This window comes from Macrotis lagotis, chromosome 8 (assembly GCF_037893015.1).
Source record: "Macrotis lagotis isolate mMagLag1 chromosome 8, bilby.v1.9.chrom.fasta, whole genome shotgun sequence".
Lineage (NCBI taxonomy): Eukaryota > Metazoa > Chordata > Mammalia > Peramelemorphia > Peramelidae > Macrotis > Macrotis lagotis.
In genome coordinates, this window is record NC_133665.1 from 38,459,560 (window position 1) to 38,474,001 (window position 14,442).

Sequence of the window (14,442 nt, forward strand, 5' to 3'; positions counted from 1 at the left end):
AATTATGTTAACACTTATGCTACCATTATGCTTATTCAAACCTTAGGGGACCCTTTGATAGACTTATAGAATCAGAGAATGGAAGATCTATAGCAAATCTTAGAGTTCAATCCTTCAATCCAGTTTAGTGCTCCTTGTTTTTCTGGAGTCTTCTAAGACCTGTTAAGAATGGGACTGTTCACATGCACACTCAATAGGGTATAGACATCTAGAAGAAAAAGGAGAAAAGGGGGACAAGGGGAGGGAGGGGGATATGGGTGATAGAGGAAAGGGTAGATCATGGGAGGGAATAGTCAGATATAACATTTTCTTTTTTACATTTTGCAGGTGGTGGGATTGGGTGGCCTGTCTGAGACCACAGGGCTGGGTGATTGCTGCATCTCTGGGGTGGGATGTAGGCTTGGGACCTGTTGGCCCCAGGGCTGGTGCTCTGTCTGCTGTACAACTTGGCTGCCCCACAGCACAGTTTTGAAGAGAGACAGACAGACAGAGAGAGAGAGAGAGAGAGAGAGAGAGAGAGAGAGAGAGAGAGAGAGAGAGAGAGAATATAATAGATGGTAGTGGGGAGGAATGGATGGAGGAAATTACAATCAGCAACAGCAAATGTGGAAAAATATGGAAGTAATTTCTATGATGGGCGTATGATAAAGAATGTGATCCACCTGAGTCAGAGCTGATGGTATCAGAACATAGACTGAAACACATTTTTGTTTCTCTTTCTTTCACATTATTTCTCATGAGGTTTTATATTTTTGTGGGAGAGGGGGTATTATGTTTACTCTTAAACAATAATATTTTAGTAATGTGTAAATAAATTAAAGAAAACTTTAAAAATTGAAAACAAAAAGAATGGGACTTTTCCTATGTAAATCTGTGAAGTGAGCTATATTTTTCTAGGTTGGAGTCAGGAGGAAACACATCACCACTAAGCAGGGAAATTTCTAATTTCTAATTAGAGTAAGTGGCTGCCTAGAGTTTGATTTGGGCACTAGATTCCACCCACCTGCAAAAAAATTACACTATTAGTGAAAAATATTGAATTCTAAAATATACTTCTAGGGAAATAAGGCAGAGCTTCTGAACAAAAGTTGTTGAATTCCATCACAGATTTGTCCTTGTAGTAGGAAAAATTCTACTTTATAAGGGTGGCAAACATAGGATACATAAGACGTCTCGGGTTGGGAAGAGTGAAAATACAGTCATACCAGAATTTTTTCCTTCTTCCTTCCCTGTCTGATCTCCCCCTCCCCCTTAACTAATAGCTTTCTTAACAGGTAAGGACATAATAGAAATGGTCATCGCAGGGAAGTCCTTGCTGGGGTGCCCATACAAAACAGCAATATCTTTTCCTATTCCCCTCAAAGCTTATTTGGTTTAGCTTTGTCCACTGGTCAGAAAAGTATTGAATAGAATTGTGACCAGTCTTACTTACAAGTAATACTTGTCACTCATGTCTCATTTTCTTCTGTTCACAAATAATTGTGATGTAGTTCAACTCTCCGACATGGTTCTACTGTGTTTTACTAGTTATGGTATCAACAACCTGCTGGCCATTATGTTAGACATGCTACCAACAAAATCCTTGCTTTGGGTAAGGATATTGTATCTAGGACTCTGTTAAAATGCATCAATACATAAACTGTAAGGAATGGTCATTACCAAACACTGTCTTTCTCTGTCTCTTTCCCTCTCATTCCCTCTCTCTATATATAGATATATACATACATATGAATATATAATACATATGTATATTAATATTCATATATTAACTGAAGATAAGCTCAGAAGAAAGTCACTGACATTGGGGGGGAAGACTGGAAAGGTTTCTTACAGAAAGAGGCATTTTAACTGAGATTTGAAGGAAGTCAAGATAGTCAGGAGGTAGAAATGAGAATGGAGAGCATTTCAGGCAAGGCAAGGACAGGAAGTGAAATTCCTAGAGTTGGGAAATGGTATTTTTTGTGTGGGTCCCAAATCATTGAAATAATCAGTCAGTCAACATTTATTATGTTCCAGACATTGTGCTAAGGACAGAATCACAGAATACTAGAAGGGGAAGCATTCCAGGCATGGGTGACAGGAAAATGCTTAGAACTTTGAGAAGGAACCAAGAGTTACTGGTCACAGAGTATATGGAAGTGAATAAGGAAAAGAAAACTAGAAGGGACCAGATTATAAATGACTTAAAAAGAGTCATTGATCACAGAGGATATGGAAAATAAGAAAAATAGAAGGGACCAGATTATAATAGACTTAAAAAGCCAGTCAAAGTATTTTATATTTTATCTGAGAAAATAGTTTCAGTGGAGTATTGGGAGCTAAATTAAGTCTTAGGTTTCATGGAATGGTAGGAATAAGGTACAACTGGGGAGAAGTTAGGCAGCAAAAAGCAATAGAGAGAGGACAAAGTGACTAGACTTAACCCAATTTGAAGAAGCAGTGGCTTTTATTTTTGTGTCTCACCCACTGATGTAGTAGTATCACCTACATTGTCTGGTACAGTCCTTCTAGAGTAAGATCTGTCATGGATCCCTTTGGAAGTCTGGTGAACTCCTCGTGCCCCTTCTAAGAATATTTTTTCTTGCCTATATTAACAACTGAAAAACCCCACTAAATTTCAGTTAGAGATGAATGAAAATCAAGTTGTCCTTCCTTCTCCCCTCCCTCAATTTCAAGTTCAAGAACTCCCTGAAATCTATCCATGGACCCCATAGTCTCTAAAAATAGAGGAAAACTGCAATGCCACTGTTCTAGCAATTGTGGTGTTTTGATTCTGAGTCAGCAGGAGTTTCAAGTAAAGTAACGCACTACAGTTAGATCCTTAGATTGTATCCAGTTTTTATAGGTGAAGAGATATGAGTGTATGTGGTGGATTTCCTTAGAAAATAAACTGAAGACTCAGAGTTGCTCTGCTTCTGGAGGAAAATAGAGATTTCACTAGAAAGAGCTGCCATCCTGCTTCTGGAGCTTTTCCTGTGATGCATGAGCTCTTTGTAAATCAAGGGCTAAAACAGAGTTGACAAGCTCCGTTTAAAGGGGTTAAACATAACTTTGGGGAGTTTGTTTGGAAGTAAAAAGAGCATAGTGCTATGTAAAATTTGTGCATCATTATAAATGTAGAAAAAATATTTTGTTGCACTTTCAGCATTATATTCCTATAAAAATTTTTCAGCATTAGGAGGGAAAATGAAATAACTATTTTAAAAATGTCTCAAGGTCTTTCTTTTTCATTTCTGTGCATTAGGATTCAGCTAAAGCATTCTTTCCTCTAGATTTCCATCTCCGTCTACCCATTTGGAATAGAAGTCCAGGTGTACCAAATATGATAGCTCTCTGGGACCTGCACCTTATAAACAAACACTTAGATAAGAAATGTAACATAGTCACAAATAATATTTCAGAGAAATGTACACCAGGTCCAGTTGTGTCTCCCAGCAGAATTGCACAATTTAGAATTCCATCATCAACAAAGATTAATCTAGTATAACCATTCAGCCATAGGTAAGCATTCATCAACAAGAATCTTAATGTAAAGAGAACAAACAACAAAAAGATAGAATTCAGGGAACTCCCTGTACTTTGATAAAGTACAAGTTTTTCTCATGAACAGTTTCAGTATATCTGATGATTTCCCCCTTGAAGTACCTTCAACACACAAAGGTTCATTAAAATCAATTCAGCATCATCATTCTCCACCCCAGGAAGCTCCACAAAGAGGATGAGGTTTTGGGAAGCCTGTTTCAGATTCCAGGCTTGGGGTGAACCAATTTATCTTTCAACATTTCAATGATTCTCTTCCTGAGACAGGGAGTTTCTTTTGTCAGGATGTCTAGCTGCCTTTTTTTCATGTTAATAGTCTGATTGAAAATGAAACAGATAGACTAGATTACAGCGATTACTGGATGATGTCAGCACCTCTGATTTTTACAAATGATTTCAACCTCCCTCAATATAATTTCCTTTTCCCATCCCCTCAAAAAAAATTTTTAAAAAAGAATTTGATTAAACATTTTTTGACTCCTATTTCTCTTCATTAACCCTGGAGAGGCAGAGGTACTATGATTTCAAGGTAGATAGGTAGATAGGAAAGCAGAGAGCCTAGATAATCTGCAGACTGGATAATAAAACTTTTAATAATGTATAGACTGGAATTTGTTAAAGATAATACAAAACTGTGCAACAGCCAAAAGTTAAATACCTGGAAAAGAAACAAAGGATTGGATAATCTTCAATTTGCATAACTGGCATTTGAATAATTTATAGGACAGAGTTAATAGAGGGTCACCTGTAATTATGTAACTGATAGAGAAAGTAGCTAGGTAATTTTTAAACTACAGAATCATCAGATGCTGAATTAGTTGATTTATTGTTAATTACTCTGCTACCAGATAGGCAATCAAGTATTTATTGGCACCTAAATCAAAATCCCTTCGAAAATAACATCTAAATAATAAATAACTTCCCCTCCAAACTGATTTTATTTGTCAAATTGAAAGACTTTGTGAGTTCATACTTCTTTGAATATTGTGAATGGGGGTGTCATGCAGTAAGAAGACAAAAATAGGATCAATGTCTACAAAATGTTTCACACCTGAAGAAAACAATTTAGTAAGTTTTAGATCTGTCACCTACAATCCATTCAATACTATTTATACTCAATCAATTCTAAATTATCTGTGGATGGTTACCAAGTTTTTGATTTACCTCTGGTCTCAAAAATCTTATTTATAGGTTTTCTCCTCTTTAGTTCCTTACTTATCTTATGAGAATGTCCCTGGATTACCCCAATTTTTACACAGACATCCAAACTAGGAAAAAATTTGAAACTGAAATTCTTAACTATTTCCTCAGTTCCAAGGAAAGTGATGATAGGAGGTAGTTTTAGGTCTTCTCAACATAGATCTGAAATCTATTTATTCTTAATAGGAGGTACTTTGCAGGGAGTCATGACAGGACAGGGAGTGGTGGTCACAGGACAGAGAATTTGGATACTTTCCCAGTTCCTTCAGCAATGTTTCCACCTTGTATCATTATTTAAAAAATAAAGAGAAAAAATAAATTTCCAATTTTATATCTAAGTTCAGGCAGGCCCTACTTTTCACTACTTTGCATCTTGCTACCCTGCTCATTTGAATGCTGACCTACATTTCATTACTTTACTTCCTGATTCTAACCTTCCCCCTCCTTCCCATTCAATGTTGTTTTTGTATTTTGTTTTTAACCCAATAAAGACATGAACAGTCAGGATTTTACATTACCACTGACTGCCTTAAGACAGGCAAGTAACTCTTGGATTTATTGGGTCTAAAAGTGGGGACTATCGAAGTCATAGTAGATGCTAAGGAGAGATGGAAGTGATTTTCAGATTATCTACATCTTTTCCCCCTTCCATTAGTTTGAATAGAGTAAACAACACATCAATTAAATGATATATAATGGGCAACTATGTTGGTACAGTGGCTAGAGCTCCAGTCTTGGAATCAGGAGAACCTGGAGTCAAATCTGGCTTCAGACACTTACCAGCTTTATGACCCTGGGGAACTCACTTAAACCTCATTGTCTTACATTCATCTCCAATCATCCTGATTCATCACCTCCCTGATGCCATGATTTTCTTCAAAAACAAAGGACACAGAACAAAGGGCAGCAATGTCAAAAGTAAATTAAAAATCTTCTTTTATCGTAAATAAAAGTTTTAAATGTGTATTCCCTTACTGAAGCAAGTAAAGACAAGTTCATTTGGTAGCCATTTTATTCCACTTTTGCCATGGGTGAATTCATGCATCCTTCATTAGGAAATGAAAAATCAGCTGCCACCTTTGCCCTTTATTCAATATGATGGGGATTAATACCTTGCTGTGGGTCTGAGCTGTTTGTTTTTTCATGCTTGGTTTAGGATTGGTTATTGTTATTGTTCCTATGGTTGCAATTTCAACATTTTTCTCCAAAGTCATATCTCATTTCAATGCACAGACAAAAATATTCTTCATTAAACATAGGAAGCTATATTGATATGAAAGCATGACAGAGTAATTATGAAATCTGAGACTTAGAGAATTGCAAGGAATCTCAGAGACTCTCTAGTCCCACTCATACTTGAAAAAAAAAGACCCCTCTTACAACATTATTACAAGAGGTTATCTATCCTTTGCTTACAGAATAGTAAAGAGTGATTAAAAACTTAATGTGGTGCTTTCCATAGTTGCTAAGTTCCATTTCCTGGAGGAGAACGATCATTTTATAGATCATATTTAATTGGTTTTAACCATGTAAGTCATTTTTGAAACACCATCTCTATATTTTTGTCTTTCTTTACAATCTTCTCAGACAATTCTTTTTTATTCTTTTTTTTTGCCTTTGATCTCAAATCTCATACTTTTAGTTTAAATTTTCTCTTACTTCTCTTCTAAATCCCACCTTGTATATTCAATCACCTTTTTATCTTTTGTCATAACCTTAAAATAAGAACTGACCCTTCTCACAACTAGGTTCATTCAACCAAAGTTTAAGGTCTAGTATCTTCCAGGTATTGTTCTAGGTTCCCAGTAGCAGATATTGTCCTGGGGTAGAAGGAATAGTTAACACCTTCTATGTAGTGTCAATGATTTTATTCCATAGACCAGAATAATAACATACTAGGTTAGAAGGGCTTTTCTGTCTATGAATTGCTCATTTTCCATTTGGGTAAAAGATTGTAAATCTCTATACTCCATGAAATTGCACATCTTTTCAGTAAAGAAATCAGTACCCTAGGTTAAAAGGAACATCAGATTAATGATAATAGCCCACAGTCATATAATTCTTAGCAGTTTATGAAGTTCGTATCTCAGACCTGTGAGACCAGTAGTGCAAGTATTATTATCCCTTCATTTTAGATGAGAAAAGCAAGATTCAAACTGATTGAGTGACTCATCCAAAGCCACAGAATCAGGACAGAACCTAAACCTGAAGTCATACTTTCTGAGTCCATGTCAATCTCCATTGTACCATGTCGATTCTCTAAGAAAGTCTTGTATTACTCATTAAAAATTAAGTACAGTCATTTAGGCCAAGCAATCTTATTCCTCACAAAGTGACATAATTTATTTGCACTTTTCTCTCTTTTTAATTTTTCTTGCTCGCTTTGTGGTAAATATTGGATTAGAATTCATATTATATTTCCTAGGAAGCCAGAATGTATCTCATCATCTTAGAGGACATTTTGTTTTTTGTCGTTGATAATTAGACCTTTGAAGAATATCTTAAGGCCCTGTAAAAATGCACATTTATGGGATTAGAGTGGGGGGGGGCTTAAATATTCCTCACCTCCTTAAGTTACAGAAGTCATGCAGAAAATTATACATGAATGAATAGACTAGCCCAGGGCAAGGGCATTTTAGCATTTGTTTCTGTCTTTAAAATGAAAGAATAAGTTTGAACTAGCCAAATCTGCAGCAATTAAAGATGGATAAATTTCCAAGCACATATAAAAACTGACATAAATCCCTTTTTTTTTGAAGTTTGAGGTTTTAGGTTCTAACTGATGAATTTTTGCTGTCAACTTTTATTTTTAATATTTCCTGTCTAGGAGATTATAGAACACTTGGACCCCCCTGCCTAAGTGACTTTAAAAATCCATTTAAATATTCTTTATCATCATTGGAAACTTTCCTAGAAACCGGACATGATAGGTACAGGTAATTATTCCTTTCTAGTAAGATAGTGTTTTGGATTTTTAAATGGGAATTTTGCAAAGAGTGAAAATTTATTGGACTTTGATATTCTGCATTCTTACATGTTTATTTCTGTTTCTTTGTTATCATGAATATTAAAATATTTAAGACAATCAGTTTTTCTTGGTTTATTTTTTTTGTTTGTTAGGTTTTTGCAAGGCAGCCAGGTAATTATTGAGTGTCTGAGGTCGGATTTGAACTCAGGTACTCCTGACTCCAGGGCCAGTGCTCTATCCACTGCTCCACCTAGCTGCTCTGACAATTAGTTTTTCTGTTCCTCAATTGTGGCCAGTACAGAGACCATTACAATTACCATTGTCAGAGAAGAGCTCAGACAGATTGTTCTCCAGACTAGATGACAGTCCTTCACCTCTACCTCCTAGGACCTCAAACTTCCTTCAAGTCTCAATTCAGATGCCTCTTTCTACAGGAAGTCTATCCTGGTCCTTACAATTTTCATTAATCTCTTCATTCTCAAATTATATAGAACTATCTCTTTGAAAGAATAGAATGAAACTTCTTGAAGGTAGACACTCTTTCTATTCTTTCTTTTTTTTGTCTTTGTACCTTGAAAAGGTAGGCACTTAATAAGTATTATTTTACATATAAAGATATTGAGGTTCACAAGAATAATCATAGTTAATACTTCTTTAATGCTTAACATACATTACTTCATCTGATCCTCCAAAAGCACCATGATGCAAATATTATTGATTTTATTGTCCCAGAGATCCAAACAAGACTGACTATAGTAAGTGTTGGAAGACTATATGTCTCCTGACTCCAAATACAGAATTTACTACTATCTGGTGCTTTCTGAAATCCATCAATCAACAAGAATTTATTCTTTTTCTATCCTGTTCCAGTCATTGTTGTAAGTACTAGGGATTACAAAACCATATATGGAATAGTTCGTGTTCTCCAGGAGTTAATATTCTTTAAGAGGGGAAGAGACTATATATATGAGTATATGAAATGAATACAAGGTATTTGAAATGAATACAAGGTGTATGAAATGAATACAAGGTAACAGCTGGGGGGCATTGGAGAAAGTCCACATTTCATTTTTTTAAACTTTTAAGGAAACTAGAGAATCTAAACGACATTTAAAGAGGAAATTTATTCCGAATAATTCATGAGAAAAATGGACACACATAACACTTTGTCTTTTCAAAATCAAGAGAATGGAAGATTGAGTATTATTCTGGGGGGAGAAACAGTAAGAAGGTAAGTTTGGTAGAACTGTATGAAGGGAAGTAATAATAAAGTTGAAATAGCAGAATGGAGTTAGATTATAAAGTTCTTTAAATGCTAAACAAAAGACTTGTATCTTACCTAGAGGAAATAGAGAACTATTGGAATATGTTAAATGGGATTTAATTTTTACTTTACATTATCTCTTTAGCATCTGTAATTGAGGATGTATGGAGAAGAGAGAAACTAGAGACTTGGTGGTAAATAAAGTGCTCATTGCAAAATATCCAGGCAAAAGGTGATGTTGATCTTATTTAGTGTAGTGACTTTGCAAATGAAGAGGAAAGGGAAAGATAAACAAGGTTTGGGAAGTAGAATATAAAAAAGAATTTAGGATATGTCAGGAAGGAGAATAAGGAGATAAAGATTCCTGAGGTTTCAAACCAGGGAGATTAGAAGAAAAGCAACACCTTTGATAGAAATTGGTTAGTTAAGTGGGAAGATAATATTTCCTGTCCAGTTTCTGAGTTTTGAAGTATGGAATTATTGTGGAAATGCTTATGCCTATAGGACCTCCAACTTGAAAAGTTGAATAGACATGTGCTATTGTGGAACTGAAGTCCAGGAGGGAAAACAGGGCTAGATTTGTAATGTGACCCATGTAGAGAAAATAGTCAAATATATGGGAGGGTCACAGAAAGGGTATATAGAAAGAAAAGAAAGGGAGACCCCAGGCAGAGTCTCTGAAAGAGCCTAGAAGTACATCCACCATTTGGGGCCAAGAAAAGAATAATGATCAGCAAAATAAACTTAGGAGGGCAGGATCAAAACAAGCAGATTGTAGAGAGTATACAGTCAGTAAATACAATCAACAATGTTAAATGGCACAGAGATAGGTCATGAAGGATAAAGATTTAATAAAAGGCTTTGGGGTTTGGCACAACCAAGTAAAAATAAGTGAAGGAAAGAGGTCAGTAAGGATGAGCTGGGATGTCTATTGGCACACAGTTAATAGAAGCAAGATTCAGACTCAGGTTACCTGATTCCAAATTCAATGTTCTTTTCTCACAGAATTCATATTAAGATTCATAAATTCATCTATAGTTAAAACGTTCATAATTATTGATTGGTCATATTTTTGTATTTTTTTCAGTTTCATGCAAAGATAGTTTTCAGCATTCATCTTTTTGTGAGTTTTTGAGTTCTATATTTTTCTGCCTTCCTCCCTTCCCTCACCCCTCCCTATGGCATATATTTTATACAATATGTTATCAATAGGTTATGGTATATTTCCATATTAATCATATTATGAAAAAAGAATCAGAACTAAAGGGAAAAACCATGAGAAAAAAAGTTTTTAAAAATGAAAATAGAATGCTTTGGTCTGCATTCCAATTCCATAGTTTTTTCCTATATGTGGATGGTATTTTCTATCACAAGTCTTTTAGAATTGTCCTTGATCACTGAACTGCTGGGAGGAGCTAAGTCCATCATCTTAATCATCTTACAGTGTTGTTGCTATTATGTACAGTGTTCTCCTGGATCTGCTCACTTCACTTGGCATCAATTCATACAAGTTTTTTCAAGCTTTTCTTACGTCTTTTCAGTGGGCATATTATTGGACAAAGAACTGTGTGCCCAACTGAGGAAGATACAATATTTAGATGAGACATATTCCCTACTTTCACAAAGCTGATTTATAGTCTAGGATTTATAGTCTAACATACATAAGTTACTATAAGAAATTCTTATACATGTTAAATGTGTCTAAGAGAATCAGAGTGTGATGTGAGTTCTTATGAGAAAAACCTCATAAATTATCTTTTGCTTGTTCAGTCATTTCAGTCATATCTGACTTTTCAGAACATCTTTTAGAATTTTTTTGGTAAAGATACTGGAGTAGTTTGTCATTTCCTTCTCCAGCTCATTTGACAGATGAGAGACTGAGGCAAATAAGGTTATGTATCTTAACTCAGCTAGTTATACAGCTAGAAAATGCCTGAAGTAAAATTTGAACCCAAGTCTTTCTGACTCCATGACTGGCATTCTGTCCACTCTGCCACCTAACTGCCCTACCTTTTGCTTATTGATCATCAGACTTTCTCAGTTCTCTATTGAAAGCACTTGATCTGTATCTGAAAGCACTTGATCTGTATTTTGCATATCTGTATACCCACTGTAGAGAGGAAATAATTTGTAGTCTATTTCCCCCAAATAAAAACACATAATTTGAAAATTCTTTAGCAGTTTTGGTGAATTGCAAGAGAAAACTGTAATGATAGCCAAAAAAGCTAAGCAATATTAGTTCACAAGTTATCTTAATATCAGATCTCTGATTTCATCTGTAGATATCAGTACAGTCCCAGCTAAAATCCCATTTCAGGAAGCCTTTCTCAATCCCCTTTATCCTAGTTCCTTCCCTCTGAAATCTTCTCCATTTATCTGGTATATAATCTGTTTAAGTATAGTTATTTGTATGCTGTCTTCCTCCATCCACCTGTGAGTTCCTTGGAGCAGTATCTTTTTGCCTTACTTTGAATTCCCGATACTTGTCTGGCACATAGTAGGTACTTAATAAATGACTGGTATTTTTAATTTTATTTTACTCTAGAAGGCAGAACTAGGAGAGATGAACCAACATCGAGAAGAAGAAAATTTGTTTGATTACTTTTTTTGAAAATCTTTTTCTTTAAAAATCTATTTAAACTGATGGGTTTTGTATTAGAGAGTTTCAAAAGGAGCAAAATAATCACTTATCTAGGGATGCAGTAGAAAGCAAGTCCTGTATGAGTATAGATAGGAGTAAATTGTCCCTGGGGTCCTTTCCAACTCTGATATTCTTTGATTCTGTCTTTGTCTCCAACTTTTTAAATGAAAATACAATCTATTATGCAGCTAGTATGAGAATTAATAACGAAATTTACACAGAACACTTTTAAGCTCTTCAAACAAAGATATATAATTATTTTTTTTAAAAAGCACGAGTTATAGTGTGATAGTTGCCTTGTTAGTCATCAATAATCAAAGCCCCAGTGTGCAAAAACATTGTATTACAGGCATTTTCAAAATAAATGGTCACCTGCTCTCAAGAAGTTTGCAATTAAGTTGGGGGAGACAGTACATACACTTGAAATTACTGGAGTACTTTCAGAATATCAAATCAGAAAATACAAATTGTTACAGCACAAATTGACTCAGTTAAGAGGGAATGACATTTAAAAGAGAATGACAAGGGTCAATGAACAAAAAAGATAGTGTGGGGTCCTGATTCTTGCCCTAAGGGAAGAGGAAATCAAGCTTGTACTTTTTTTTTTAAATCTTGGCTAGGAATAAAGCAGTGCTTTAAATGTCCTTTCTGATCTTGTTTGTGTAGAGCATTAAGTCCAATAATGGAGCATCTCATAAGGGGAAGGGCAGAGCTGGGTTATATATCGCTATGGAGATTCTGCCTCAATATCCTTTCGCTGGTCTTCCTTCCCTCATCATATCACTACTGCTGGAGTCCATGTTTCTTTGGGCAGAAGATGAAAGCAGAGCAGGGACTTTCCTATGCTGCTATAGTAGTCAAGTGAAATTGTGGGAATAACTAAATTAATGAATAGTTGAAAGAATTTAGAGCAATGTTTTGTATCTGCAGCTTATCAGGAAGCTAGATGTGCACTTAGCCTTACTATGGGGAGTAGAATCAGGTACATTTTTACTTACAATATTTTTTTGCTGCTAATTATCATGATTATTACTTAATCCATTTCCATTGTTTAATAAGACATGATTTCTCAAGAAAAAAATCCCCGCTCAACCCTTTTTCCCCCATTCATTCCCAATATGAGTGATAAAGGGCTGAGTCAGATTCTCAGAGACTCAGTTTCTCTATAAATGAAAGCAACAATATTTCTTACCTCACAGGATTGTTTGAGGAAAACTATTTGCAAATCTTAAAACCTGACAGAAATGTGTCAGAACAATTACTAGAAGTGATACTTCCATAGAAGATCTACTCAGCACCCTGGCAACACAGGAATTTTACTACTCTTTCTGGGTGAAAGTAAAATGATTTTTGCTACCTATTTAGCAACAACAACAACAACAATAATAATAAAATAATAAATGTTAATAAATTTATTGTTGTTCAGTCATTTCGGTCGGGTCCAACTTTATAAGATCCTATTTGGGTTTGTTTGGTTTTTGGTTTTTTTTTTTTTAACAAAGATACTGGAGATGTTTGCCATTTCTTTCTCTAGCTCATTATACAGAAGAGGAAACTGAGGAAAACAGGGTTAAGTGACTTGCCTAGGGTCACACAGCTATAATAAGTGTGAAGGGCCAGATTTGAACTCAGGAAGATGATTCCTTATTCCAAGTCCCATACTCTATCACCTGTGCCACCTAATTGCCCAATATTAATAAATAGCAAACATTTCTGTAACCTTATTGGCTATATTAAGTATTATATTAAGTACTTCATAATTATTATTTCATTTGATCTTCACAGTACCCTGGGAGGTAGATGTTATTAATTAACCCTTCTCCCACCCTATTACAGATGAGTAAACTAAGCTATACAAAGGATCACACAGAATTTCAATCAGTTCCTCCCCCTTGAACCTCTTTTTTTGGAAAAGCATCAGTTTTTGACTGTCTGCCTCCTGGTCATCTACATTGCAGATCATCTTCAGTAAAATCTTGCTTTTTGTATCTTATTGGCATTGGCATCTACCCTGTTTATTTAAGCACTTAGTTGATGAAAAACAGAACCTTCTTTATTCTAGCCCAGAGCTAGAAGAGAGTCTTTTGAGCCAAAATAATTACCGCTCTGGAAATACCAGCTTGACTTTAGGCTGGAACTTTGTTTCAGGCTGAGAAATGATAGATTAGGGAGTCATGAGGTTCTTATAGTAAGCTGGATGGGTATGTGAGCATGAGGTGGAGACTCTGGAAACATAAATGGAATAAGCTTCTCTCTACCTGTTCATCATTCCATTCCATAGTGTTTGGAGGTAGATAGAAAAATCTTAGCCACCTCACAGTTCCATGAAGAAAAATGCCTTGTAAGCCTTAAGCTACAGGATGAACCTTGTTTTTAATGGGACAATCTTGAGTCAAGTATCTCATAGTTTTTGATAAAAAACGTCAGAACCCCACAATTTCAAAAAAATGACCACAGGTACTAAACAGTGAAGACCATACAAGTACTCATCATGGGAAGGATTAGAGTCTTGTACTAGTTTCCTTACCCACACTCATATACCCAAATAACACTGTCAAAAGCATCTTCTTTGACAAGAAACTCTGTGTGTGTGTGTGTGTGTGTGTGTGTGTGTGTGTGTGTGTGTGTGTGTGTATCATTCCTCTAAACCAAAGTGTGTAAGGTATTCTGTCCTGAAGTAGGGTGATGATGATGTAAAAGAAGATGCTCATGCCTCAAAATCTGGAAATCTAGGTTGGTTAATATATATCTTGTCAAAGATTATGTAAGCTAGGCAACCTGTTTGTATTTTTTTACTTCCTTAATTATAGCAGAGGATGATTACTCCTG

At 35.4% G+C, this 14,442-nt stretch overlaps 1 protein-coding gene across 1 annotated transcript in view; it reads left to right on the plus strand.

Moving 5' to 3' along the window:
- Positions 1–1,504: 1,504 nt before the first annotated feature.
- LOC141496428 (guanine nucleotide-binding protein G(q) subunit alpha-like) overlaps positions 1,505–14,442 on the plus strand; it is a 192,325-nt gene continuing 179,387 nt past the window's right edge. The window contains exon 1 of the mRNA XM_074198972.1: positions 1,505–1,591. Within this exon, the coding sequence (XP_074055073.1) occupies positions 1,505–1,591 (87 nt within the window). The remainder of the gene's footprint in view (positions 1,592–14,442) is intronic.